Source organism: Pleurodeles waltl, chromosome 3_1, assembly GCF_031143425.1.
Source record: "Pleurodeles waltl isolate 20211129_DDA chromosome 3_1, aPleWal1.hap1.20221129, whole genome shotgun sequence".
Lineage (NCBI taxonomy): Eukaryota > Metazoa > Chordata > Amphibia > Caudata > Salamandridae > Pleurodeles > Pleurodeles waltl.
Genome location: NC_090440.1, coordinates 301,614,668 through 301,642,302, shown reverse-complemented (window position 1 = coordinate 301,642,302; position 27,635 = coordinate 301,614,668). Strand labels below are relative to the sequence as shown.

At 41.8% G+C, this 27,635-nt stretch overlaps 1 protein-coding gene across 1 annotated transcript in view; it reads left to right on the top strand.

Annotated features, from left to right (window-relative positions):
- The window catches only part of UNC13C (unc-13 homolog C), a 1,168,779-nt gene that overhangs the window by 639,743 nt on the left and 501,401 nt on the right, over positions 1 to 27,635 (top strand). The window contains exons 15-17 of the mRNA XM_069222447.1: positions 14,176 to 14,244; positions 15,274 to 15,363; positions 24,041 to 24,169. Coding sequence (XP_069078548.1) covers positions 14,176 to 14,244; positions 15,274 to 15,363; positions 24,041 to 24,169 — 288 coding nt within the window. The remainder of the gene's footprint in view (positions 1 to 14,175; positions 14,245 to 15,273; positions 15,364 to 24,040; positions 24,170 to 27,635) is intronic.

Below are 27,635 nucleotides of genomic sequence, written 5' to 3'. Positions count from 1 at the left end.
GCCATCCGTCGATTTTCTTGGCATGGCAAAGGCAATGTGGTGTTTCTTTACACGCTGTCAGGCATTGCGTCAGTTTCCAGGAGGGCTGACTTGGTTGTTCACTGTGATACTGGGATATTTTGACACCCAGGGACGATGCGAGGAAAAAACAAAACATGTTCAGCAGAGGCAACAAGTGCTGCATCGATCCGGCAGGTGATGCAGTGATTTTTTAGCCTCGAGGCAGGCGCTAGATCAGTCCAGCAGATCTTGCCTCAGATTTTGCTGGTGTTGCGTATATTTTCCAATGCACTGGATTTGCTTCTCTTTGGTGAAGTCTTTGATAGCCCTGAGACCTCAGAACAGGAGGCAAGCTCAATCAAAGCCCTTGAAGATCACTTGAGGAGGAAGTCAGAGTTCTTCCAGCAGAGTCAGGGGGCAGCAGGGCAACAAGCAGGCCAGCAACCCTTCCAGCAAAGTAGTCCAGATGAGTCTTTGGGCAGCCCGGCAGCCCCTCTGACAGAATCCAGTTGTAGGTCCAGAAGTGTCTGATTTGGTGTAGTCACAGACATACTATATATACACCACAAAGAGCCTTTGAAGTTGAGTAAACTTCAGAGTGCTTTTGAACTGCACAAGTTCCCCTTTGAACCCTCTCCTGTCTGCCAGAAGTCCTGTGGAGGGTTATCAGTCTTTTGTGTGAGGGCACACCACTGGCCCTTAAAGTGTAAGAGAGAGCCCCTACATCCTTTCTGCCCAGGAAGACCCATCGGTATGTAGATGAATGCAGATGCAGCTGAGTGTCCTGGGTTTATGGCTGTCTGGGTGGAATGCACAAGGAGAGGTGTCAACCAGCACAGACCAGACATGGATTGGAGACATACTGTGAGGCACAGATGGCAGTAAGTGTAGAGAAAGTCCTACATTTCTAAAAGTAGCATTTCTAAAATACTAATAAAGAAGCCAACTTCACCAGTAAGTAGGATTTCTCACTATCATTCCAACCATACCAAACATGACCAGTCTTTTCCTCTCAGATGAGAAATTACCACTTAATCGCATATAAGGAAATTTCTAATGCTGCCCTATGAGAGGAGCAGCCTTGACATTAGTGAAAAATAGATTTGAGGGTTTTTCACTACCAGGACATGTAAAATCTATAAGTTCATGTCTTGTTGTTTATTTACATTGCATCCTGCCCCTTGGGTTAATTAGGGCCTACCTTACGGGTGACCTATTTGTAAGAAGTATTTTCGAATGCTAAGTCAAAGCGGCAGTGAACCTGCACACACAGGTCTCACATTGGCAGACCTGAGATATGGTTAAGGGGCTACTCGTGTGGGTGGCACAATCCGTGCTGCAGGTCCACTAATAGCATTTAATATACAGGCCCTAGGCACATCTAGTACACTTTACTAGGGACTTATAGGTAAATTAAATATGCCAATTGGGTATAAACTAATGTTACCATGTTTTAGGAAGAGTGCACATGCACTTTTGCACTGGTCAGCAGAGGTAAAGTGCCCAGAGTCCTAAAGGCAACAAAAACAATGTCAGAAAAAGAGGAGGAGGAAGGCAAAAGGTTTACAGTGACCCTTCAGAGAAGGCCATTTTCCAACACTCATGTTTTCAAGTAGGTCATCAAATTGGATTTCAAGAGTATGTGGTCTTTTCCCTAAAGCCTTGCCACAGCAGTGTTACAACTGTTGGTATCACGAATGATGAGACTAGTTTTGGTCAAAGTTTATTTGTGCCTCTTTGAATGTCTTTACTCTGTCCTCAAGCTAATGTTGAACTACAGGTAGGATCCACTTATTGAGAAAATGAAACCAAATTGGTTCATTGACTCCAAGCCAAAACCTGCCATTAACTCATAATGATGTCCCTTAGTATGTCAAGCTGTCTGCTTATGTCAGGCATAAGACAAAACATGAAAGACTAGGTGTGAGTTTCTAGCTAATCACTTCTATGCTTTGTGTAAATTATTCATAGGCCACAACTTCCTCCTAGGAGTGCATTCTCCAGCTTCATCCATCTTGGTATCTCCATCTAAAGTGCTGTGTATAAAGTATCAGATTGACACCAGCCAGAAGGAGTGCCAATAGGATTCAAAAAGTGGCAGACATAACCCTCTGCATGCTATGGAACATGTTGTTTATCCGTTTCAGCGTGAGCTTGTTCCTCTCCCAGCCAAATAATTTCAGCATGCCAAACAAATTCCCTCAATTAACTTTGTCTTTAGGACTCTCAAGGGCAACACAAGACATAGTTAAGGCAGGGTGGAATGTTAATTTTCATCTCTTGAGCTTTACCCTACAGAGATTAATTAAAAGCTGGCTATCTCTCTGTATATTATTTAATTCTATTCAATAGAGGGCACAGATTTTTTCCTTCATATTTTCCAGCCCCTTATTTAGAAAGATTCAGTTTAGATAAATTGGTTTGTTGGTTGGCGGGGGGTGATTTGGAGCCCTTTCAATGGAGCAGGCACCATCCAGGTCAGGGTGAATCACAAAACGTCACTAAATGAACCTGTGCCTAATACTCTTATTGCTTGGCACAAAAGCAGCCAAGCTTAACTTGGAGACAATGTATAATATATTTATGCAGCACGTAAAACAGTAATAAAGTGAAAACAAAGAACAAGAAAAATCCTACAGCAACTTACAAAAATAAAGTAAAATTGAATGAATTATTTGACACAAAAACAACAAAAATCCCATCATTAGAAATTATAGTGAAAAACAGTGCCTCAAATATCAAAGCGCCAATCCTCTACATCTAGTTGCTTGAGTCTGGGACAGATGGAGTGTGGTACAAATGCACAAAGTGGATTGAGCCCAGTCTCTGCTTACCTTCAAATTGAAAAGATTTGTTGAAGAAAAATGTTTGAGAAGGTGAAGTTCAGTGGGACACAGAAACCGGCAATGCCTAAGAGGAGGACTCATTGTTGGGGAGCCACTGGACAAAATTGTGGTGAAGATTTCTACATTTGAACTTAATCTTATTTATGGATGTCGACAATCTCCAGCAGGGCAAAGCTGCAAGCTGTAGCCGATGAGGGCGCTAATAGGCTGGGTGCTCCTTGAGGTAGGAGCTACTTAACAGGATATGCTGCTGTGGAGAAGAATGCAGCGGGAGGTACTACAAAGTCAGACTGACTATCGATGCATCTTGGGCAGATCAGCAAGCAGGTAGGTTCCGGTCTCCTCTTGCTTCTGAGAGCACGTTTTGGCAGGCAATTTGGGCTATCTGGGAGCCTTTGGCACCACTTCCTAGAGGCTAGGAGTGGAGAAGCAAAACGTGGAGGGTCAGGTCCCACTCTAACTACTTCTAGGTGTGGGTTCAAGATGGTTTGAGCCTTTTCTGTCCCTGAGGCTCTGATTAGGAGGCCAGCCAACTTGCCGCAGAAGTGATTCTGGAAATCCTATGTTGAGGCAGTAAAGCAGATCTGAAGCAGCGGGTAGACCTCTCAGGGCACAAGGTAGGCTTCAGGCAGCAGAGCAGTCATCTGAGAGTCCTCACAGGTCAAGAAGAGACCTGAAGAGTACTAATTTGATACCTGGTACCAGCTTTGAAGTGAAAGAAACTTCTGAAGTCCCCTCCGTTCCCCCACCGAACTGTCTGGTATTTCCTACCTCCCTGCTCTTGTCCAAGGATGTCTGGGGATACAAAAGGCAAGTGTGAGGTTCTTTGTGTGTGGGCTGATGAAGAGACTTTGCAATGCAATTTGAGTCTCGGCACAGATCTGTCCGCCCATCCAGCCTGCCGACACCCACTCCCCCTATTGTGTGGTTGTCCGAGAAGAATACACAAAGACCAACTACACCTAGTCAGGTGATCCAGGAACAGGTTGCAGAGACCAAATGTTTAGGACAAGAAAATGCAAACATTCTAAAATTGGCCTTTTCAGAATTGTGCTGCAACTCGACCTGCAATTGAACCTACCAGAGCCATGCTAGCCTCTGCTGGAGTGGTCCTGATCCCCTAGTGGTGCCTCCTCAGATCCTGGACCCTTGGCTGGCATCAGTGAGTCCCACTCCTAAAGACAAGGTGGAAATCCTGAAGTTTGGGTTAATCACACCAAGACCCTACTGCCCCCAACAACGCCAATGAGAAGTTCCAGTGAAACCTGCTCTTCCCATTGGCAGCGAAGACCAAAAATGTGAGATCTGCACTTCACATAAGAGCAATGACAGGCCGCGACGACCAGCAACACTGAGCTACAGAAACGACTGTCCATGTTGCCTGACCAGCTGTTTGCATTACATCAGCGACTGTCCAGTATGCTCAGCCTCCTCCACTGCGAGGCCCGACCTAGAGCGACCAGATGAGCGTGTGTGGCACTTTATTCTTTTAGGTGCTATTTTCACTAAAATCTTTAAAATTGCATCTTTGGTTATACTGATTGGATTGTTGGCGTTCTGCGATAATGTTATTATTACAATTTACTCTATTTTTTCTAAATTGGCTTGAATTTTTTCTTGTTTGTGTTTTCACTTTACTGTTTATATACTGCATAAATATTTGAAACACTGCCTCTAAGTTAAGCATGACGGCTTTAGTGCCATGCTGCGAGAGGGTTAAGCAGAGGTTGATTTAGTTACTTTTGTGATTCACTCTGACACGGATTGTGGTTGTTGCCTTAGAGGGACTTCCATCCCTTTCAAACAATAACCCATATTCTGACACTTATTTATAGCTTTGGACAGCAGAGCAATATCTCACCCTTTGAAGCCCAGCTCAGCCTCGTCTTTCCACTTTACTGTTCTTGTGGATTTTTACTTCGATAAAAGGGAGTTAAGTATGAAGGTGAAAGTCTTGAATGTAGGAAAGTGCTAGGTTATACCTCACCTTGTTCCATTGCACGTCCGACGTAGAAAGTTCATCGCGGGCCACAAAGGGAGAGGACTGAGTCAGCTGCACCTTATGGGATAACGCAGGATGTTTATATTTCGGTTTTTCGAAGGATGCTTTTAAAATGTGTATAACTTCTGATTCGTTCTTTCTTTTATTGACAACTTGATGCCTTTGTATTTATTCTCTTGACTCTGTTTCACAGAACTATTTTGAGGATTGTAACATGACTGTTTCATAGCCGGAATATTGTTTTCTAGTTGTTGTATATGAACCAAGTTCATTTTTCTCTGCATAAGTCCATCGTACAAAGCTACTAACGTTGCGCTCGAAGTTGTTTAAAGACACCTCATTTTACTTAGGAACATTAAATTGCTTTGGTAGTGTTGTGGCTCCGCCATAGTTTAAGAATCTGGTTCCGTACAGGAACCATCGCTAAAGATATATATCACGATTTTTTACCTAGTAAAACATTTTACATGTGTAGTGGGGAGAACCAGAAGGAAAGCCTTCTATATGCAAAACCAGTAATAAATAGAACAAACTGATTGTGGGCTAGCCCTCGCTAAGATCAAATAGAACTCACTTCCCTAAGACCTAGTCCCATTTTCCACATTGAAAAGGTAGAGAAGCATTATGTTCTGTAAGTATTAAGCATAAACAATGTCTAATCATGCCCCATTATGTTTCTCTAATTTGGAGTGTGTGTTTTCTCCTTTTCTTATTTCACAAGAAACAAAAAGGTATTAATTGATTTACCTCGCGTTACCGTTCTGTAATATGGGACCAAAAGTCAAGCCTTCTCATGTTATGCAGCGAAGATCTTCACACCATTATCTGCCACTCAATGCTTGCTCATACCTAGTGGAATTCAAACAGGAACATAAGCGCTACCTCTTAAAGGAGCACCTCACCAGCACAGTGAAAAACTCTCTCCTTCCTTTTCCACATTAAAAGCAGAACCTATCTTCGTTGCCTTTCCTGCAGGGGAATTCACTATAAATAGTTTTTTTTTACTTGATATGTTTTCTTTTACCAGTTGCACATTTCTTGTAGAATAAACTAACTGCACGATGATTTATTTTGCTTTCAGGTCTATCCATGAGATAAAATAAAAAAAACATTTATTTTAACCTGGAACTAAACTGATGACAGCTCTTTCTGGGGTTACTGTTGCCATGTTTGCATTTCAGTAACTGTGATGAAGTGCTATTAAGGATCAGGAAACGCTTAATGTTAAACAATTTCGCAACGCTATGGAAAGGAGAGAAGGCAAAGTTTGTGCACAGAAAGTATAAGGTTTTCCTTTTGAATACTAAGCGGGTCTGGGAGATAAGCTCAGTGCTCGTAGATTTCTTTAGTACTGCATGCTTGTTGTCTTCTGTCAGATTTCTGCCAACAGCATCTGCATTAATTTCATTCAGGCGAGCCAGATGGCGAAACTGTTAAAGCATACGGCCCTATTTCAGTCTCATGTTTCTAACCTGGCAAGCCAATTTCCTGCTGACTGCACCTTCGATCAGGATAGTGAATGATCTACAGGTGAAGGTCTACCTCACATTCTTTCAAAGTATCCAATAAGGACAAGTGGTTCCTAATGAGGCAACCTTTCTGTTTTCACTCTGGTGGTCTCAAATGTCCACATCAGTTAGACCATATCTAGTACTTCTTTCGTTCTTGCCTGTGGCCTGTTATTCTCGGAACACACCGAAGCATTGAGTAAGAATGTGTAGTCATTGCTCAGAATTCATCAGATCCTTACTGTGGTGTTAATGTTCTGTAAAGACCTGGTTATTTAAGAAAGACTTTGATGACAATAGATGGACCTGAAACAGTGAGGCTCACCTAAGGATATGGTTGACTCTATTTAATCCTGAAAACTTGGACAGGTTAGTGTTTACCAGAACACCAACACCAATACATGCGTATTTGTGTTTATAAAGACATCATTGTCCCGTGCACAGTCATAAATATAGTTGATTTCAACAAATATGGACTTTCTTGCCCAAAGACCTCATAGCCGCTTCCCCCACTGGTTTTGGTGAGCCCTTCTATTCAATTCACGCTTTAAGATAGTAGCAAAGCAAAAGTCTAGTTTTCATGGACTATATTTGCATGGAACCATTTATGTTACTTCAGAATTTGTATTTGTTAATTGATTCATAAGTAACTTTGAAACACAATTTCCAGTACACATCTAACATTTTGAGAACAGCACGAAGGTAAGAAATTACTAGATTGCTATTAATATCCTTACTTTAGGTCCTTATTCTACCCGAAACAGAGTTTCCTACTGAAAATGGCAATTGTAAAGAACAAAGGAATAGCACATTCCCAATAGTCCCACTCCAGACATTTCACCAGCCAAAAGTTGGTGATCTTGTCAGGTTCGCATAGCATGGAAATTGGGGATTTACTGGTGGGATTAGGTGTTGAATTTCAGATTCCTGTCTCAAATCACAAGTTCAGATGGGACTATCGGGGCTGTACTAATTATGACTATGGCTTTCTTATGAGGAAAGAGAAAAGATTAAACGTGTGACAGAGACATTTAAAAAAGAATGAAAAAGCAATAAAGAGGCTGGGAGCACTTCAAAAAACTGAAAAATATCAAACAGCACTCCTGTCCATGGCACCACTTTAACATTATTGCTGCCATCCTAAATTGGCAGCTGTTCTAAAACTGGTTGGAGAATCAATGTCAGTTTAAGGTGATCATGATCATCTTATAATGGTGATGGTTGTGGAACCTGCATTGTTATTGAAGAATAACAATTTTGTATTAAGAAAAGACTGCGATTCCAAAAAGGTACTGAATTGTAGCAGAAGGCACAGGTGGTGGCAGAATGCTATACCTTGTGCTAAGTGCCTGTAGTTGGTTTGTTGCCACTATTGGCACCTACTGGCCTATATCTATAGCTGAAGGTCATGAACAGTGGGGACAGGTGTATGAGGACTGAGCACAGGTTGTAGCCAAAGGCCACACACTGGAGACAATTCACATAGCTGAAAGATTTACAAATTGTGGTTGTGGACATGAGTGTTAAGTGTGAGCCATAGTTGGCTGCTCAATCGTGCACCCAGTGCTCACAGTTAATGGCCAATGGTCACCTATAGTTGATTGGGGGCCGTGAGGTATGAGTCTGCACCTAATTCCAAGAGGGTGATGCAGGTGCTCAAAGAAAGTATAGAGTGCAGCTGCAGTATGAGGTGGGGACACTCCAAGTGCTTTATGCTCAATACACGCATATGAAGGTAGTGTACAGTGGGGTTATGACTAAGAGGAACTGTAATAAACATTGGTTGTAAAATATATATGTTAGACTTTTTATCCTTGGCCTGGACTCCCTTAACTTTTTGCCTCTGTTTCCCAGGTTGTTGATGTGTGTTGGGCTCTGATTTTGCTGTTTTTGTTACTCTGGGCACTTTACCACTGCTAACCAGTGCTAAAGTGCAAGTGCTCCTTTACATTTTTTTTTTATTCGGAAAAGAAAGAAAATTCAGTACATTAATTAATCCAGCAAGAAATTTAGTCCATAGAAAAAAAAAAGATCAAGAATACATGACAGTCACAATCAGGTTAAAAAAAGAAAAGAGAAAAACGGTTCAAATATCAGTAAACAAAGCTTGGAGCGACCCCCCAATGACCATTAACGGGACCGAGTCCAATCTTGAAACCGCCCCCATATCACCTGCCCTTTTCTCCTAGCCCGTCTCCCCTTCCGTTCGTACAGGGCAGCTTCAAGATGATACACAGACAGCAATTTGCCCAGCTATTGTTGACGAGAATGGGGCAATAGATCCAACCATGCAGATGCAATACACAATCGATAGACTGCCATGGCCATAAATGTAAAAGCTCTGTCCATTTCCCCCACTTTCTCCATGATACCCAAGACCATAATCTCAGTGGTAAGCTTGACTTCATATCCCACTAACCCTTTTAACAGTAGCTGGACCCCGTCTTTCAACGCCGTTAATTTCCCACAGGTGGCAAACATATGGGTGATATCTGCCCCAAGCATCCTACACCTCAGACAATGTATCCCTTCCTGTCCACCCCATTTAGCTAAATGAGCTGGGGTATAATATAGATCATACAACGTCATATAATGCCGTCAATTTCCCACAGGTGGCAAACATATGGGTGATATCTGCCCCAAGCATCCTACACCTCGGACAATGTATCCCTTCCTGTCCTCCCCATTTAGCTAAATGAGCTGGGGTATAATATAGATCATACAACGTCTTATAATGCTGCGCTTGTAGCGCTGAGGATAATAACATAGTACACCCAAGCTCTAGTGATTTAAAAAAGTTAGTACCACCATTTTCAAATTTACCCTTCCACTTCTCGCTATATTTCTCTAAGTCAATAGGCTGTTCTAACATAAGCATTGAGTAAATTGATCTTATTGTTATATTAGGTTTTTCAATTATATCCTCCAGAAAATAAGTATTTACGAACCCATGTACCCCCCAACCTTTTCACTTAAGAAATCTCTTATCTGTAAATATTTAAAAAAATCTCTCCGCTCAAGTCCAAACTGCTCTTGAAGATCCTCGAATGACTTCACTCTGAGACCATCATAAAAATCTCCTAACCTTCGTATACCTAAAAGGGCCTATTTTGCAGCATAGTGATCCTTAAATATTACAGGCAGGGATGGGTTGTTATTTATTAAGGTATAGTAATTAAATCTTCGAAGCCCAATCTTTTTCCGCCATGGCCGCCAACATCTATAGGCGGCCTCAAGTACCTTGAATCGTACTTTATTGTAATACCCAGGTTCGTGAAAAGTCAGCAAGCTTCCATTAGCTATTGGTCCTGTCAGCAACTCGTAAATGTGTGGGCAATATTCTATCCCCATCTTGCCTTGTTTCCACCCCAACAATGGGCGCATATACTGAAAAGCTGCTGCAAGCTGATATAGTTTCAAATTTGGAAGAGACCACCCTCCCTTTTCCCGAGGTGGAGACATAAATTTGCCTGCCCTTCTGCATTTACCATATGCCAATATAAATCTCATTAATAACCGATCCATCTCTTTAAACCAGGAGTTGGGAAAACTCAATGGAATTGCCCGAAAGATATACAGCAGCTAAGGGAGAAGGATCATTTTAACCATATTGCATCTTCCCATTATAGACATATGTAAATTATTCCATCTATTCAGATCCTGTTTTGCTTTTACTAATATCGGGTCCAGATTCAAATTAACAATCTCTCCTACCCTTGGGGTGATATCAATACCGAGATACACTGCATTATCTACCCTCCGAGTGTCCTGTGTACTCACATGTCTATTAACCAACAACTGGGTTTTCACTCTATTTAATAGATACCCAGAGAATATTCCAAATTTACTTGTCACCTATTCTATTTCTCTCAGTGATACATCTGGGCTAGTTATAATGGCTATATCATCCACATATGCCAAAACTTTCGTATCCCAGGCAAACCTGCAAACTGGCTGGAAAGTAGAATTCCCCCTTAGCTGTCTAAGCAAAGGGTCTATATAAATTGCAAATAGCAGTGGAGAGCATGGGCATACCTGTTGGGTACCCCATTCTACTCAAATGCACTCAGGTTGCCCTCCCATCAGCTGAATCCGCACACCAGGTGATCTATAAATGGCAGTTATTGCCAAAATGATTTTTTTTTCCCAAAACCATACATTTCCAATACCTGTCACAAATAATTCCAATTCACCCTATCAAACGCCTTCTCAGCATCTAACAGCACGGCAGCCATAGGTTCTTCTGCCACCTTTGCAGCATCAAAAAGCGTCTCCTAATATGTTCAGTGGTATCTCTCCCGGGGTTGAACCCATGTTGATTTGATACTACTAATTTCTCGATAACCATAGAGAGTTGAGCAGCAAAAAATGTTACATCGCTATTGATCAATGTGATTGATTGGTATGAGCCCGGGTTCTGCGGGGTCTTCCCCTTCTTAAAAAAAACCACTATATTGGCCAAGTCCCAAGATGGGGGAGTTTTGCTGCCATTTTGCACCTGAATAAATAATTCCATCATCAGAGGTAACAAGAGTGTTTTGAAACACTTGTAAAATTCAAGATGTATTGCATCGGGACCAGTAGCTTTCCCAGTGGAGATATCACTCATTGCCATCTCTAATTCATAACTTTCTCCAAATTCGAGTAATCTTCATCTGATAATTTACTGGTATTAATATTTCGGGGGTCGTTTAATCCACAGATATTGACTGATGCAATTTGAAGTCTCGTCATTTAGCCCTTAGCACTTCTCTACTAATATACTCACTTTTTCTCTTTTTTTCTTTTGGATATCCTCTCTCTGCTTTTATCGTATCTTGAGCTCCTTTCTTCTCTCTTTCTGCTCTGTTAATCATGAACAACACATTACTCCTTTCTTTTTCATTTTTTCTCGAACCCTGTGCCCCACCACGTATTCCAAACCCCCTTTCTCAAAACCCCGTCTCCCACCCATTGCCCTCCCCTCCATACCAGCCCACCCCCAACCCCAACCCCCCCCCAGCCCCTCCTACCCCCTCTACCATCTGAGCAATCAGAACACCACTGGCCTGAATGATGGTTAAAAAAAAGCGCCATCCTGCAACTCCCTCCCCGTGACGTCGCTTTCCTTAGTGATGAGAACTCCCATGAGGTTGGGTAGTTGCTCCCCACTTTCAGCTGGGGGGACACGTGTTAGACTTTTCATTTTTGGCGTGGTCCCCCTGAACTTTTTGCCTCTGTTTCCCAGGTTGTTGATCTGTGCTGGACTCTGATTTTGCTAACCAGTGCTAAAGTACAAGTGCTCCTTTACAAAATGTGCATGTAATTGGCTTATCCATGATTGGCATATTTGATTTATTAGTACGTCCCTAGTACAGTGCACTAGAGGTGCCCAGGGCCTGTAAATCAAATGCTACTAGTGGGCCTGCAGCACTGGTTGTGCCACCCACAAAAGGAGCTCTGCAATCACGTCTAAGACCTGCCATTTCAGTTTTAACTGTAAATTCGACTTGGCAAGTGTACCCACTTGCCAGGCCTAAACCTTCCCTTTTCTTACATGTCAGGCACCCCTAAGGTAGGCCCTAGGTAGCTCCAAGGGCAGGGTGCGGTGTATGGTTAAGGTAGGACATATAGTAATGTGTTTTATATGTCCTGACAGTGAAATGTTGCTAAATTCGTTTTTCACTGTTGCAAGGCCTGTCCCTCTCATAGGTTAACATGGGGGCTACCTTTACATCTGATTAAAGTGTAGATTCCCCTTGGGAGGGGATGGACATGTGGAGTTTGGGGTCTCTGAGCTAACAATTTAAAAATACATCTTTTAGTAAAGTTGATTTTAAGATTGTGTGTTTGAAAATGCCACTTTTAGAAAGTGAGCATTGTCTTGCTTATACCATTTCAGTGAATCTGTCTGTTTGTGGATTCCCTGTCTGGGTCAGTTTGACAGTTGGGCCGGTTGTACCACACACTAGACAGTGACGTAAAGGGAGCTGGGGTGTAGCCTGCATTTCCTGATGAGCCATCTATGCTAGGAGGGAGGTGAGGAGTGGTCACTCACACCTGAAAGGGCTGTGTCTGCCCTCACACAATGCAGTCTCCAACCCCCTGGTGAGTGTCTGGGGCCTGGCCTTGGCAAGGCTGGATTTCGCATTCAAATAGACTTTTCTTTGAAGTAGGCCTGCTTCAAAGGAGAAATTGTGTATAAGAAGGGCATCCAAAACCACAGACTTTAGAACACTTCTGGAAACCAAGAGGAAACTCTCCCTGGAGAAGAGCTGAAGAGCTGAGGAAGAAAAGCTGCCCTGCTTGTGAATGTGCTTTGTGGAGCTATCCTGCAGTTGCTGCTTCTGCCAGAGTGAGAGGGCCAGGACTGGACTGGACTTTGTGTGCCTTCCATCTTGTGAAGATCTCCAAGGGCTTGATTTAGAGCTTGCCTCCTGTTGTTTGAAGTCTCAGGGACAGTAAAGACTTCTCTCTGTCAGCATCTGGAGTCTCTGGAGAGACTCCTACTCTGCCCTGTGGTATCCATCCAGTTCCTGGGACCCTGAAAGGAGAAGCTGGAAGCCTAAGAGGAAGAAATCAACGTACAGAATGCCGTGCAGGGAAAAGATCGACGCAGCTCAGATCTGCAGCTGAAAAATTGATGCGCCACCTGCTTCGCTGCTGAAAATCGATGCACGCCTGCGACGGGACCGAAGAATCGGCACACGGAGCTGGAGAAACGACACGCATCGTCGCTGACGGAGGCTGGGAGATCGCAACCCGCGCTGCGTGGTTTTCAGATCATCGTGCGTCTGGGTTTCCGATGTAAGTACTGCTGGGCTTGTAAAAACAACGCAAGGCCTGCCCGGACCCGAGAGTGCTGACCAGATCGATGCATGGCGCTCCTGCAGAGAGAAGAAGCAAAGCGCCCCGATTGAATGAAAGATGAAACGACGCAAGGTCTCGCTCGTGATTGAAATCGATGCATCGCAAGCCCTTTTTGACGTACAATCGCCCGTGCGGAGTTATTTTTGACTCACCCAAGGTACATTTTCACGCTAACAGTGTTAGTGTGTGTTTAAAATTACTTGAAGACCCTTTTTGCATTTTTAGTGATGACTTGTGTATTGGGAATTCTTGTCGTTTTTGTCTTGTTTTGTTTAGATAAATATTCTCTATTTTTTTTAAACGGTGTTGTGTCATTTTGTAGTATTTTCATTAGATTACTGTGTGTGTCGGTAAAAATACTTTACACCTAGCACTCTGAAGTGAAGCCTTCTGCTCGTGCCAAGCTACCAAGGGGGTAGGCAGGGGTTAGTTGAGGGCCCTGACTAGAGTGAGGGTCCTTGCTTGGACAGGGGGTAACCTGACTGCCAACCAAATACCCCATTTCTAACAATACACTGCTGTGAAAATGACATGGAAGATGAAAAACGTGACAGCTATGTAGAATTGCTAAACAAGGTTGTGGAGTAGTGTGCAAGGAAGAGGTGGAGCTACTTTACGGGTGAAGCCAATTAAGCATATAATAGATCTATACACATGGACAGCTTCATTGCAAATTATTTTGACCTAGATATTTATTCACACATCAGACTCTGTGCATTGTACCACAGAATATATCATGTCATAAGTGAGGTTAATGACTGTAATGAGCAGACCAGTAAGCTGAACATATATATATATATATATATATATATATATATATATATATATATATATATATATATATATATATATATAAAAATATATATATATATAAACTTACTGTGCTTTAAAATTATCATGTTTGATTAATACTAATTAATAAACATCAGATTTATCTCATATTTATCTCACATGCATGATTTGTCTTTAGAGAGAAAAATTCATCAAGTTGCTGGATCAGTTACACAACTCACTGAGGATTGACCTATCAAAATATAGGGTAAGTGAACTAATGAACAATCATGAACCATCAAAAGTCATCAGTTATGTAATTTAACAACACATCAATGATGTCATATATGGGGTCATGAGCATTGCATGGCTGGTCTGCAATGTATGGGTAGCTTACCTAACAATTGGCAATACGGAACCACACTATCCATGTGACTCGTTATAGTTTTTTTTATATTATATGATTCATTCCTTGATTTTAGTACTTTTCTTTAGAAAGATTTAGAAATATTTCGAGCATTGAAGAATCATCCTCTGTTTTATTTTTTAGTGCTCAATGTTTGCCTGAGACTACAGATTGCTCTGTCAGTGTTTTAGAAACGTATGCTTCTTTTGATGTGTGAAAATCAAAAATGTGTTTCCTTGCAACATTGTGTATTATAAGTTAAATTTCCAATGTAAAGCAGTATTGCAACATGCATTCTAAAATGTGCTTTTTAATTTGTAGAATATTAACATTATACATTAGCTTTAACAAGACTGGACATGGTGAAATAAAGTCCAGTCTGAGAAAGTTAATTTAACTTTTGGTTGTGTTGTGTGCTTTCAATGTTTATTTTCTCACATCGGGGAAAACTCATTCACGGATGCTTACACCAAGGATCATCTTGCAAGGCTGAGCTTGTCAGGTTTTGCCTAAAGCTCTGTGAACAACACAGTTATTGTGAAAGCATTTTGTTAACATCATTGAAAGAACACAAAATGCTGTGTTAACCATTTATACATGCAAACGTTCCTGCAAATCACGTCAGCACTGTGAATTAAACTAGACAATTCACAGTGAAGACCTATTTTCTGTGCAATACAAGCATGACAAAAGGTCATTCAAAGAGCCTCAACCAAATGTTATTCTTCAGTATGAATATACAGAGAAGAATGATGAAATGCGTAAAGAAATAAAAGTAATATTTCATTTCAATAACCATGTAGAAGGCAGGCATTACATTTATTATATGCAGCAATACAAATATGACTGTACATATGAATCTATGATTTTTCATGATTTCATCCAAAACAGGAAAACTTTCCAGCCAGCAATCCAGAAAGGCTTCAGGACTTAAAATCAACAGTGGACTTACTAACAAGCATCACTTTCTTCCGCATGAAGGTAAAATGTTCACGTTTCGTCTACACCAGTAGTATCAAAAGAAATGCTGTAGCATTCAGCACGTTGTGATCAGATCAGTTGAACGTGGTGACGTGTATGATATGGAAATTAAATTCCTCAATTTGGGTTAAAACATGTGCAAGAGAAAAGTTGCAGTGGGCCCAAGTGGGTTTTCATATTAGAAGTGACGCGAAATATCTACATTATATGGCCTTTGGTGGGTTCAACATTTAATATAATATTAGCCCATTGTAATAACTTGATATATTTACAAATAAATAAGAGCTGACATCATCAAAAGCGTACACTTTCATTTCTTCTTTAGAGCAAAGTTAAGAATATATCATCTCACTATTGTGTCTTTGACGCCGTTATTTTATTTCAACTTTCATTTCATTCAGCAATGATCACAGCATCTAATACTGTATTGGTAGCTGTGTTTGCCGCTAAAGCAGTGGTTCCCAACCTTTTGATTACTGTGGACCCCCATTTTAACATTAATGGAACCCAGGGACCCCCACTGAATCATCATGGGAATCTGGGGACCCCCGCATGAGTCATTACTGGAAGCGGGGGACCTAATTTGTCAATATGTGTTAATATTTTTTAATTTTCTAGGCTCTCGCAGACCCCCTGAGAAGGCTTCGCAGACCCCCAGGGGTCCCCGGACCACAGGTTGGGAACCACTGCGCTAAAGCATTATAAAATATTCTATCACACACAAACTTTTTTCTAATAGTCATTCAAAAACAGGTCACTATGGCACACCTCGTTTTGGTTCTCCTCTGTTCCCTGAATGCAGGACTTAGTACGTAGGTTTTGTATTAATTCCATGATCATATAACATATTGCGTGCTCTAAGATATATTTGTCTTACAAAGAAAGAATTTGAAAGAGTGGTCACCTGGAAGCATGGTAGTTTTCTCATATGGTTGCATTAAATAATTCTCATTGTTGAAAAACTAAACACATTTGAATTGCTTGGCGTTTTGGTGCTACTTAAAATTGTCCACGGATAATCTATTTTAATAGTTGTTGCAATAATGACAAACTAATAAATAAAACTGGGAATTTTTATTTTAGTTAAATTTGCAAATAGTAGTGCTTGTCGTTGTTTGCATTTCACTCTCTTGCTACAAATGTGTGTAAGTAGTTAAGACTTCTTAACATTCACTGAAAATATCTTTAACATAAGAGAAAACTTCTCAAACCTCTATGAAAGTTGCATTATAATGCTTAGACAGGTATGTCTATGTTTATCTTTTTTGACTTAAAAAAAGGTTGCCAAGCCAAGTATTCGTCTAAATATCTCCCTGTGAAAAAGATGATGGATTTTGTGATGTTGTGTACACGCTTAGAAAGTATGCCTATGGTATAAAGTATGCAAGTTATTGTAAATCGTGATTTACTTTCACTATTACGCAGTAACGGCTCGCGCTAAGCAGCAGGGGCGGGTCGGCATGTGCGGGGGTAAAGAAATAGATTAAATAAAAAATAATAAAAAATAAAAAAAACACCTGCGGCCAATCCTGACGCTGCTCAGAACTGTGTTGCTGGGCTGGAGATAGCCCTGTGCGCCTGTGTGTTTGGCCAGCCCAGATCGTCCGGATAAACATACATGCGCAGTGCACGCCCCCTCAGTGCACATCACCCGTGGCCCCACCCCTTTTCCAAAAAAACTGAGTTTATGATAGTTTTTGGGGAAAAGGTTTGCAGCTGCCGCTCCTGGCAGAAGGGCAACGCTAATCCTCCCTTATGGAGGAGCCGCCCCTGCTATTACGTGCTAATGTTAAATAGTGTCATTTTGTACTCCGTGAGAGACAGACATCCATATCAACATTTAATTATTGTTACAGGTATTAGTATCCAAAAAATGATATAGAGTGGCGACTGCTTGAACTGGCTTCTGTTTTAATTTTCATGTGATCCATTACTGGTTGGGGTTAAAAGACAAATGTTTAGTTTGTATGTGATTGTTAGAATGGGTATTGAGGTGAGGTGGATTGAATTGGTGTGGGGTGAATTGGAGTGGATTGTTTGTGGTTGGAGTGGGGCAGGGTGGAGTGGTGCAGTTTGGCATGAGGCAGATTGTTCTGGATTAACGTGGGGCACATTGGCGTGGGGCTCATTGAAATGGATTGAAGTGGAGCCGGTTGTTTTGAATTGAAGTGGACCGGATTGGAGTGGGGCATATTGTTTTGAATCGGAGTGGGGCAGATTTGAGTGAGGCAGATTGGAATGGGGCAGATTATTTTGGATTAGAGTTGGGCAGATTGGAGTGGGATAGATTGTTTGGATTGGAGTGGGTGGGTTTTAGTGGGATAATTTGTTTTGGATTGCGTGGGGCAGATTGGAGTGGGTCTGATCAAATTAGGGTGGATTAGAGTGGGGCAGATTGGAGGGGGAAGGGGTGGATATGGTTGGTGTGGGGTGGGGTGGATTGGATAGAGGGGGCTGGATTGGAGTGAGGTGAATTGGGATGGAGTTGGGTGGATTGATTTATTGTGAGATGAATTAGATTGGAGTGGGACATATTTTTTTGGATTGGAGTGGGTCAGATTGGAGTGGGGCAGTTTGGAGTGGGACAGATTGTTTTGGATTGGAGTGAGGCAAATTGGAGTGGAGCAGATTGGAGTGGGGCAGACTTGAGTGGAACAGAATGTTTTGAAGTGGAGTGGGGGAGATTGGAGTGGGGTGGATTGCGGTGGGGCTGTCAGAGTCACCAGATCCTCGGGGTCTGCGCACGTTCCCAACATGTCCACCACTGAACAGCTCCAAGACTCTGATAGATAAATCACAGAGGCTAAGAGAGTTTAAAAGGGGAAGAGGGGATTAGGAAGGGAAACAGCTGGGAAGGAGACCTGTAGTAAGAAAAAGGTTAGAACACACAATATGAAAATTATATCCCCTGAAATCAATACTAGACTATGATTCTAAGCATAGTCATTCTGAAAACATGAACAATCTAAGAATTAAGTTTAAAATGACTAAGTTTCAAGATGGCCGAATACCTGTAAGGGAATCAAGATGGATTAAATGAAAACTTTCTTATTCAAGTACTTTACTTTACATGAGAATCAGAAAAACATCTGACTAAATTTTAAACCAGTCATATAAATCCTTTTTTGAGAATGCATACTCGGACCATACAATAACGCATCTAGAAACTCTGATCTTCTGTGTACTCTTAAAATGTTTCAACACAAATTGTGCATATTGTAGATTTATCTATATATATATATAGTAAACACCATAAAAGGATTGTGCACCATGAATAACACAATGCGGATTCAGGAAAAACAAATCACATAACTTGTCAACTCGAATATTACATGATAAATATCTTAGAATAGTGGCATACAATAAACAACATGAATTAAAATCGAGGAGAGAATCGTGCATCTTGCCGATTCGAGTGTCACCATGTAAAAAGCCAAGAAATGGTAGTAAGCAATGAATATCAAAGTCAAATCATCATTAAACGAATCGCTCGTCTTGCCGATTTGTAAACCACGATGTAAATGCCAAGAAATAACAGCTCACAATATATAACAAGATCAAAGTACAATGAAACAAATTGCGCGTCTTTTGCGGATTCTTAAGCCACTATGTAAATGTCAAGAAATGGTAGCACGCAATGAACAACAAAGTTAAAACACCATAAAACGAATCATGCGTCTTGCCGATTCTTAAGCCACCATATAAATGTCAAGAAACGGTAGCGCGCAACGAATAACAAAGTTAAGACACCATAAAACGAATCGCGCGTCTTGCCGGTTCTTAAGCCACCATGCAACTGTCAAGAAATGGTAGCGTGCAATGAATAACAAGATTAAATTATCATGAAATGAATCGCGCGTCTTGCCGATTCGCAAGTCACCCTGCAAATGTCACAAACACTCAAGCGCATATTTCACACGAGCAATGTACTCTGCCAAATCATAAACGAATTAGGCCCAAGAACATGAGAGTTCTCGATAACGGCGTCGGGAGGCCAGCCCAACCACCGTCTTACCACCCAGAACAAAGATCTCCAAATGAAGAATGAAAGTCAGATGTCTGGAAGATCAAATAGGCCACCGGGACAGGAGCTCAGGAAGTAGCTGCTGATCTGCACTGGGACCTCTGAATAGTGAGCACTTGGAGCTGGGCTGGCTCCTTTTTATAGAGTCTTGGCCCAGCCCACAACCACACCCAGGCATGTTGGAGGGAAAGTCTCTAGAAAGCATTGGAAAGGGACCACACCCTAACACACTCTGAAAGCCTGCAGCAATACATTGCAAATGAACAGCATTTGTAAGCACATTAAAAATAAGTCTTCAGAATTGAACTCTGCAATGCAAAAGGTTAAACAACAACATATCAGCACAATGCATAAATTATGTTGTTTTGAGGGTGCTGGGTTTTTGCATTCTAGTCACCAATAGAGCGCGCACTGCCCTGGTGTTGACAGGGGCTAATGGTTTTGGAATAAAGTGAGGTAGATTGAAGTGAGGTAGATTGTAGTAGAGCAGATTGGAGTGGGGCAGATTTGAGTGGGACAGAATGTTTTTGAGTGTAGTGGGTCAGATTGGAGTAGGGTGGATTGGAGTGGGGCTAATGGTTTTGGAATAAAGTGAGGCAGATTGAAGTGAGGTAGATTGAAGTGGGGGAGAGTTTTTTGGATTAGAGTGGGGCAAGTTGTTTTGGATTGCAGTGGGGCAGATTTGCTTGGATTAGGGTGCATCAGATTGCAGTGGGGATTGAGGCAGATTGTTTTGGATTTGAGTGGGGCAGATTGTTTAGGATTGGAGTGGGGTAGGTTGGGGTGGGATAGATGTGAGTGGGGCATATTGTTTTGAATAGGAGTAGGAGTAGCAACGCAGCTCTGTTGAAGAAACCCAGTGAATTTGGAGTGATGTCTCTCTTCTTCAAGGGTAACTGAAACAAACAGATAATGCAAAGTTTCAACCAATGATATATTACAAAAGTTAAACATGAAGACAGACATTCCTGATATAACAGAAACAAGACATTGGATGTGCTGCTATCTAGAGTCTAAATACTTCCATGAGAAATAACCTTTCTCCAACCTCAAAAACAGGCTTCTTCAATGGAACTGCATTGCTAACATTTTATGCTTTGCTGCATATTGGTGTCAAATATATGTAAGATAATATTTTGTACCGAACTTTCAGTGTTAACTAGCTGAACATTGGCTACTATTCTTCATGTTCTTGATGTTATAAATAAATGATACATAAGAGCAGATAAATATTGCTTAATTGTTTAAAACTGGTTTGTAACATTTGAGCCTATGGGCCAGTAGTAGTGCTCATTGGTTCTAGTCAACTGTTTGGTTTTCTAGTTGTTTTACAGTACTTCCTGGACATAGGCAGGTCCTGACACCCACGCAGCACTTACATACACGGAAGGTTGCTTACTGGAAATTCATTGGAGTATCTTTGAGTGCACAGTAACATCTCTAATTTCTAAGAGAGGGTCAACTTGTCAGGTCGAGAAGGTAGCGTAAACTGCACACGCAGGCTCTGCAATGACAGGCCTGAGGCATGTTTAAAGGGCAATTGAAGTGGGTGGCACAGTTAGTGCTGCAGGCCCACTAGTAACATTTATTTTACAGGCCTTGGACACAGGTAGTGCTCGTTACTAAAGTAAATTAAATATGCCAATTGTGGATAAGCCAATGCTATGTTTTAAGCAGAGAGCACATGCACTTAGCACTGGTTAGCAGTGGTAAAGTTCCCAGAATCCTACTGCCAGCAAACAAGTGGTCAGTAAAACGGGAGGTCTGAGGCAAATAGGGGAAACCTCACCAAGGATGCCAGGACTAACAGTGATCTTGAGGAATACAACCCGCAAAACTGCAGTCTGGCATTCTATGTTGAGGGAAGAGACCCACAGATATTCATATCTAACTTTTCTCTATCCTTTTTATCAAATTCATTTTGACAAATGAAATTGTTTTAGGAAAAAACATAGTGCTTGATGTACAAAGATTTTATTCCAGGAGTAACAAATCAGGTGTTAGTTAAGTCTCAGCCTAGCTAATTGATACATACTCACAGTAAAAGGTTTGTGAAATAGGTCTTTTGTATTTTTTCTATAACTCCTCCCTCCTTTGAGTTTCAAAGGCAATGTCGGGTGTGGCACAAATGGCAGCCTTTTTCGGGTCCAATCCACACAGTGCAGCGATGTGCCAGTTCTGCTCGGGTTTGCCCTAAGCAGCAGAGGAGATGTGTCAGTTTTGCTGGTTCCACAGGTTGGCAGAGCACCTTAGGCCCACTTCCAAGGATCCAGGACTGGGTTGGCACCATTTGGCAAGGCAGGCCCACAGATGGCAGGGACCAGGTGCAGATGCAAGGTTGTTGGAAGATTGTTATGTTCCTGAGGCTTCAAATCATGAGGCCAGTCAACTAGGCATTGACGTCACACTGGGTTCTGGGTTCAAGAGATGCAGGTCCTGTCCTTCTCACCCAGGCAATAGAGCAGCAGGTCAGCAAAGCAGGAGTCCAGCAGAGTGGCTGTCTTTCAGTAAAACAACAGTCCTTCTTCCTGGCAGAGTATCCACAGGTCCAGAGGTATACTGAAGTGGAAGTGTCTGTGGTCCAGTATTTATACCCTTGTGCCCTGGTTCTGGAAGATGGGAGAAACTTCTAGACAGTGGCTTTAAAGTGTGAGGAGTTCCATACCTCCCCTGCCCTGGATTCAAGCTGGCACGAGTGACAATACAGGGTCGGTAGGTACTTTGTGGGTGGACAGGACTCAGACAATTCAGGTGTAAGTGAGACTTTGTCCAGTTTCTCCCTCCCATCCTGCCCGGGATGGCCCATCAGGTCACACGTACAGTCCCATTGTGTGCAGATGCCTAGGAGGAATACTCAACTGCCAACTGCACCCAGTCATGCGACCAGAGACAGGCTGCAAGCACCAAATGGCTAAGGCAAGAAAATGCCAACTCTCTAAAAGTTGCATTTTCCGACCTGCAATTCAAAATCAGATTTGACCATAAGATTGAATTTTAAATTCCAGAGACAGCAGTCTTGAAAAGCTGTGATTCCACAAACACCAGACTTAGAGTTATCCCTTCCGTTTGGAAATTACACTTATCAAATGTAATAAAGTAACTCCAATGTTATCCTATAGGATACATGGGCCTTGCAGTGGTAAAAAACAAATGTAAGAGTTTTTCACTACCAGGACATTCGAAACTACATGTCCTACATTTTAGGTACATTGCACCATGTCCTCTATGCTGTCAAGGGCCTACCCTAGGGGTGGCATATGTATTAAGAAGGAACGTTTGGTCCTGGGAAAAGGTTCATTTTGCCAGATCGGAATGGCAGTTTAAAACTGCACACAGGCTGCAAATGGCAGGCTCGAGACATGTTTACATGGCTACTTAAGTGGGTGGCACAATCAGTGCTCCATGCCCACCAGTAAACAAACACAAATGATGGATGGAATGTGGAACCAATCAAACATTCACCCCCAATCATAGATCTGGATTTAATCCATCAATTCTTTTGCTCACCATGCCACCCAGTTTGAACCCAGCCATATGCAAATCAGTCTTGACTCTGCTCCCCATGGGAACAGTCCAGCCCGAACTGCCAGGCCAGGTCCTCCCTGGACTGGAAACAAGCATCCTGGACCCGTTTCAGGGTATCACCCTTCATCAGTCACACTAGCTTGAATCCAGTGGCATAGTGTGCCCAGGACCCACGTCTGGGTGTACACGGCGCACTTATGGTGACAAAAGCAAACAAAGACAAATGATGGACGTAATGTGGAACCAATCAAACATTCACCCCTAGTCATAGATCTGAGTTCAATCTATCAATTCTTTTGCTCACCATGCCACCCCAGTTTAAAACCCAGATCTGTGACTGGGGGTGAATGTTTGATTTGCTGTGCAATCAGTCCATCATTTGTTGTTTTAGCACTAGGCCCACCAGTGGCATTCAATTTACAGGACCTGGGTGCATGTAGTGCACTTTACTAGGGACTTATAAGTAAATTAAATATGCCAATTGGGGATAAAATAATATTATCATCTGTAGGGGAGAGAGCACAAGCACCTTAGCACAGGTGAGCAGTGGTAAAGTGTGCAGAGTCCTAATACCATCAAAAACGAGTTTAGAAAAAGTGGAAGAGGAAGGCAAAAGGTTGTGGGGAATACCACTCTAAGGCTGAAAGGTCTAACAGATGGTCTGTATCCTAGTGGTTAGTACTGGGTACCTTTTTAATAGTCAGAAACCCTAATGATGTAGGGGTTACAGGATAATACTATCCCTTAGATCCTAATTGCACTCCCACTGCAATGGTCGAGTGGTCAGTTCATCTGTTACCTATGGCTCTTAGAGACTGCAGAAAAGTGATATAACGCGGTATATAAAGCCATTTATTTAGTCGTATTGTTACGAAGCTTCCTCTATACGTTCACAAATCATAGATCGGTATATTAATATTTTCCGGTACAAAGTATGCTCCCTATAATTCTTCAGTATTTTTATTAGTTTCTGTAAAGCAGAGCATGTTTCGCAGAAGTTCCGTCGATACATTCTTGAGTTAAAAAATGTTTAGTTTGTAAATGGGAGCACATATTTTTAGTTATATAGCTAAAATACTTGTATACGTTCTTTTGTTTAACGCCATGTTTTGTACCACTGCTTTGCAGGTTTTGGAGTTACAGAGTCCCCCAAGAGCCAGCACTGTTGTAAAGGACTGTGTCCGAGCCTGTTTAGATGCAACTTACAGATATGTTTTTGACAACTGCCATGAACTTTACAACCAGTTATTAGACCAGGTAAGCATAGTTGGCGCATTTTGAATCACCTCAGATGGATGTGTGTGAAACAATCGGCTACATCCATTTTGTATTAATTTTTCTGGATAATTAGACACGTTTTTCTATTCATATGTGCTTAGAAGCATTAAGTCGAAAGATGCAGAGCAATATTTGGTAAAAGTATAATTTAAACGTCTCGACATGTCCATTGTTTATTTATTAAAATGTGAAAAGGTGATTTACATCTTGCTTTAAGTTTGACCTACAACAAATGCAGTCTCATTTAAAGAGCCTTTGTAATAGAGCTGAAGGAAAGAATGTGCAGTGATTAAATGTCTGTATACTGATACATGTGTTTACCACTTATTGCATGTATTTGTTATTTTATGTATATATATATATATATATATATATATATATATATATATATATGCTGTTGAAATAGACTGGGAAAGCCCAATGATAAGTAGTCAGATTTTTATACCTTGTTTTTTCCCTCTAATCTAAATGACTCCTTGACTGCCATATGGGATTTAACCCCTTAGCTGCTGGACATTTCCCCCTAGTGCTGAGCACTTTTTTGGCTAGTTGGGAAAGTTCGCACTTAGGCTCCAATACATTTTTGTCAACATAAGCTATCCCTGCCAAATTTGCGTCCTTTTTTTCCAACATACTGGGTCTAAAGGGACCCAGACTTTGTAGGTTCCCCTGGAGGAGACCGAGAAATTAGCCAAAATACAGCTAAAATTAGTTTTGGGGGGGTGGGGTAATGGGAAAAGGTGCTGCAGAAGAAAGCATCTTTTCTTTTCCCATGCTAAATCACCATCTTCCAAGCTTTCATGAACAGGCAGACTTGAATCACATTTGTTTAGATGTTTCAAGGTTTTCCTATAGAAAGTAATAGTTGAAATAAATAAATATTGAAATTGAGTTGAAAAAAAGTGCCATTTCTGTCTACGTTGTCTTTTGTAACTTTTTCCAGCTATGGCATATTTTTTAAAGCAATATACTATTACGTCTGCTGGATCCTTCTGGTTGTGGGGATATGTAGGGCTTGTAGGTTCATCAAGACACCAAGGTAGCTAGAGCCAATAAATGAGCTGCACCGTGTAACGGGGTTTCATTGTATATTGGGTATACAGCAATTAATTTGGTAAAATATAAAGAGTGAAAAATAGGTATCAAGGAAACCTATGTATTTCTGAAATGAGCACAAGATATGGAGTTTAGAAACAGTGGTTATTGGCACATCTGTGAATTCAGGGGTACCCATACTAGCATGTGAATTGCAGGGCATTTCTTAAAGTGACTTCTTTCTTACACGCTGTCTTACGTTTGAAAGGCACAAATGTAGAGAATGACAATTGGTAATAACACTTGTTCTTCTATTCTGTGTTCCTCCAAGTCTTCCGATAAAAATGGTACCTCACTTGTGTGGGTAGGCCTAGTGCCCACAACAGGAAACACCTCAAAATACAACGTGGACACATCACATTTATCCAATGAAAACAGATGTGTTTTTTGCAAAGTGCCTAGCTGTGGATTTTGGTCTCTAACTCAGTTGGTACCTAGGGGAACCTAGCAAACCTACACATTTTGAGAACTAGACACCTCGGATAATCCAGAATAAGGTGACTTGTGGGGCTCTCGCCAGGTGCTGTCACCCAGAAATCTTTGCAAACCTCAAAATTTGTCTTAAAAGCGAATTTTCTTACATTTCAGCGATGCAAAGTTCTTGAATCTGAGGGTAACCATAAACTTCCTTCCACCCAGCATTCCCCCAAGTCTCTTGATAAAAATGGTACCTCACTTGTGTGGGTAGGCCTTGTGCCCGCAACAGGAAATACCCCAAAACACATAAGGGACACATCACATTTTTCCAATGAAAATTGATGCTTTTTTTGCAAAGTGCCTAGCTGCGGATTTTGGTCTCTAGCTCAGCTGGGCACCTTGGGAAACCTAGCAAACCTATACATTTTTGAAAACTGGACAGTTAGGATAACCCAGAATGGGGTGAGTTGTGGGGCTCTCACCAGGTTCTGTCACCCAGAATCCTTTGCAAATATCAACATTTGATTAAAAAACTGTTTTTAGCCACATTTTGGTGATGGAAAGTTCTGAAATCTTAGGATAGCCACAAACTTCCTTCCACCCAGCAGTTCCCCAGGCCTCCTTATAAAAATGTTACCCCACTTGTGTGGGTAGGCCAAGTGCCCTTACAGGGAAGGTCCCAAAACATATTGTGGTGATAATGACAACTAAGGTAAGTGTACCGATTAGTCCTGGCATCGGGAACCATTTAGGGAAACCAGACATTTCTGAAAAGTAGACATCAAGGGTAGTCCAGGGAGGTATTGCTTGTGAGGATTCCCCAAAGTTGTTTTCCCCAGAATGCCCTGCAAAGGAAAAACTTTGAATAAAAGCAAAAAATGTCCTTGCATTTCTGTGACATAAGTTGCAGGAATATGCAGGGATCCACAAATTGATTACCACCGAACATTTCCCACCTTGTCCTGATAAAAATGCTACCCTGCTGACGTGCCTGGGCTTAGTGCCCGTGACAGGAATGGATCACACAATGGTCAATGGTAGTCCTTACTTGAGGGCTACTGTTGACTCTGGGGTGATCCATTCCTGACACAGGCATACAAGTAGGTAATATTTTTATCAGGATATGTGGGGAAACGCTGGGTCGTAGGCATTTTATGGATCCTACATATTCCTGTAGTTTGCGTGACAGAAATGCAAGGAACAATAGAGTTTTTATTCAACATTTCACCTGTGTAGGGTATTCTGGGTAAGAAAACTTTGGGAATCCACACAAGCCACACCACCGTAGACTCCCCCGTGTGTCTAGTTTTCAGAAATGGCTGGGTTTGGTTGGTTTTCCTAAATGGCCACTGAGCCTAGGACTAAAAATTGCAGGTGCCCTCCTTACGAAACCTGATTGTTTTGTGATAGATAGTTTTGATGTCTCCACAATTCGATTTAGGCCCTTCCCCGTCGCGGCCCTGTGCGAAGATGGTGGTTACCCAAACTGTGCAAGTCGTCCAGTAGGACTGCAAGGTGGGTTTCTGCGCTAACCCCATTTTGGGCAGAAGGCCTGAAAATATCTTTAGCTTTGCTAGAGAAGTGGGAGTCCACTGGTGTGCCCCAGAGTGCCACCATGCTCCCTCAGAAATTGTTTGGCAAGCAAATTTGTTTGCTGCACAATTTGCTGAAGGATGTAGACAATTGCAAAAACATGGCTGTATCTAGTTTATATCTGGCGTCACCAGTAAAAGGTGGAATTTGGGGCTAAACTAAATTGAGGGACTGACAAGAGAGCACTCTCTCTGTGTTTGTCACCGCATGCACCTGCTCTCTTGGTTGGGCTAACCCACTGTTTTCCCAGCACAACTGTCCTCATCATCTCCCTTAGAATCACTGGAAGAAGAGTTGTCGGATGGGACTCCTCTGACTGAAAAATCACTCCCAGAGTCTG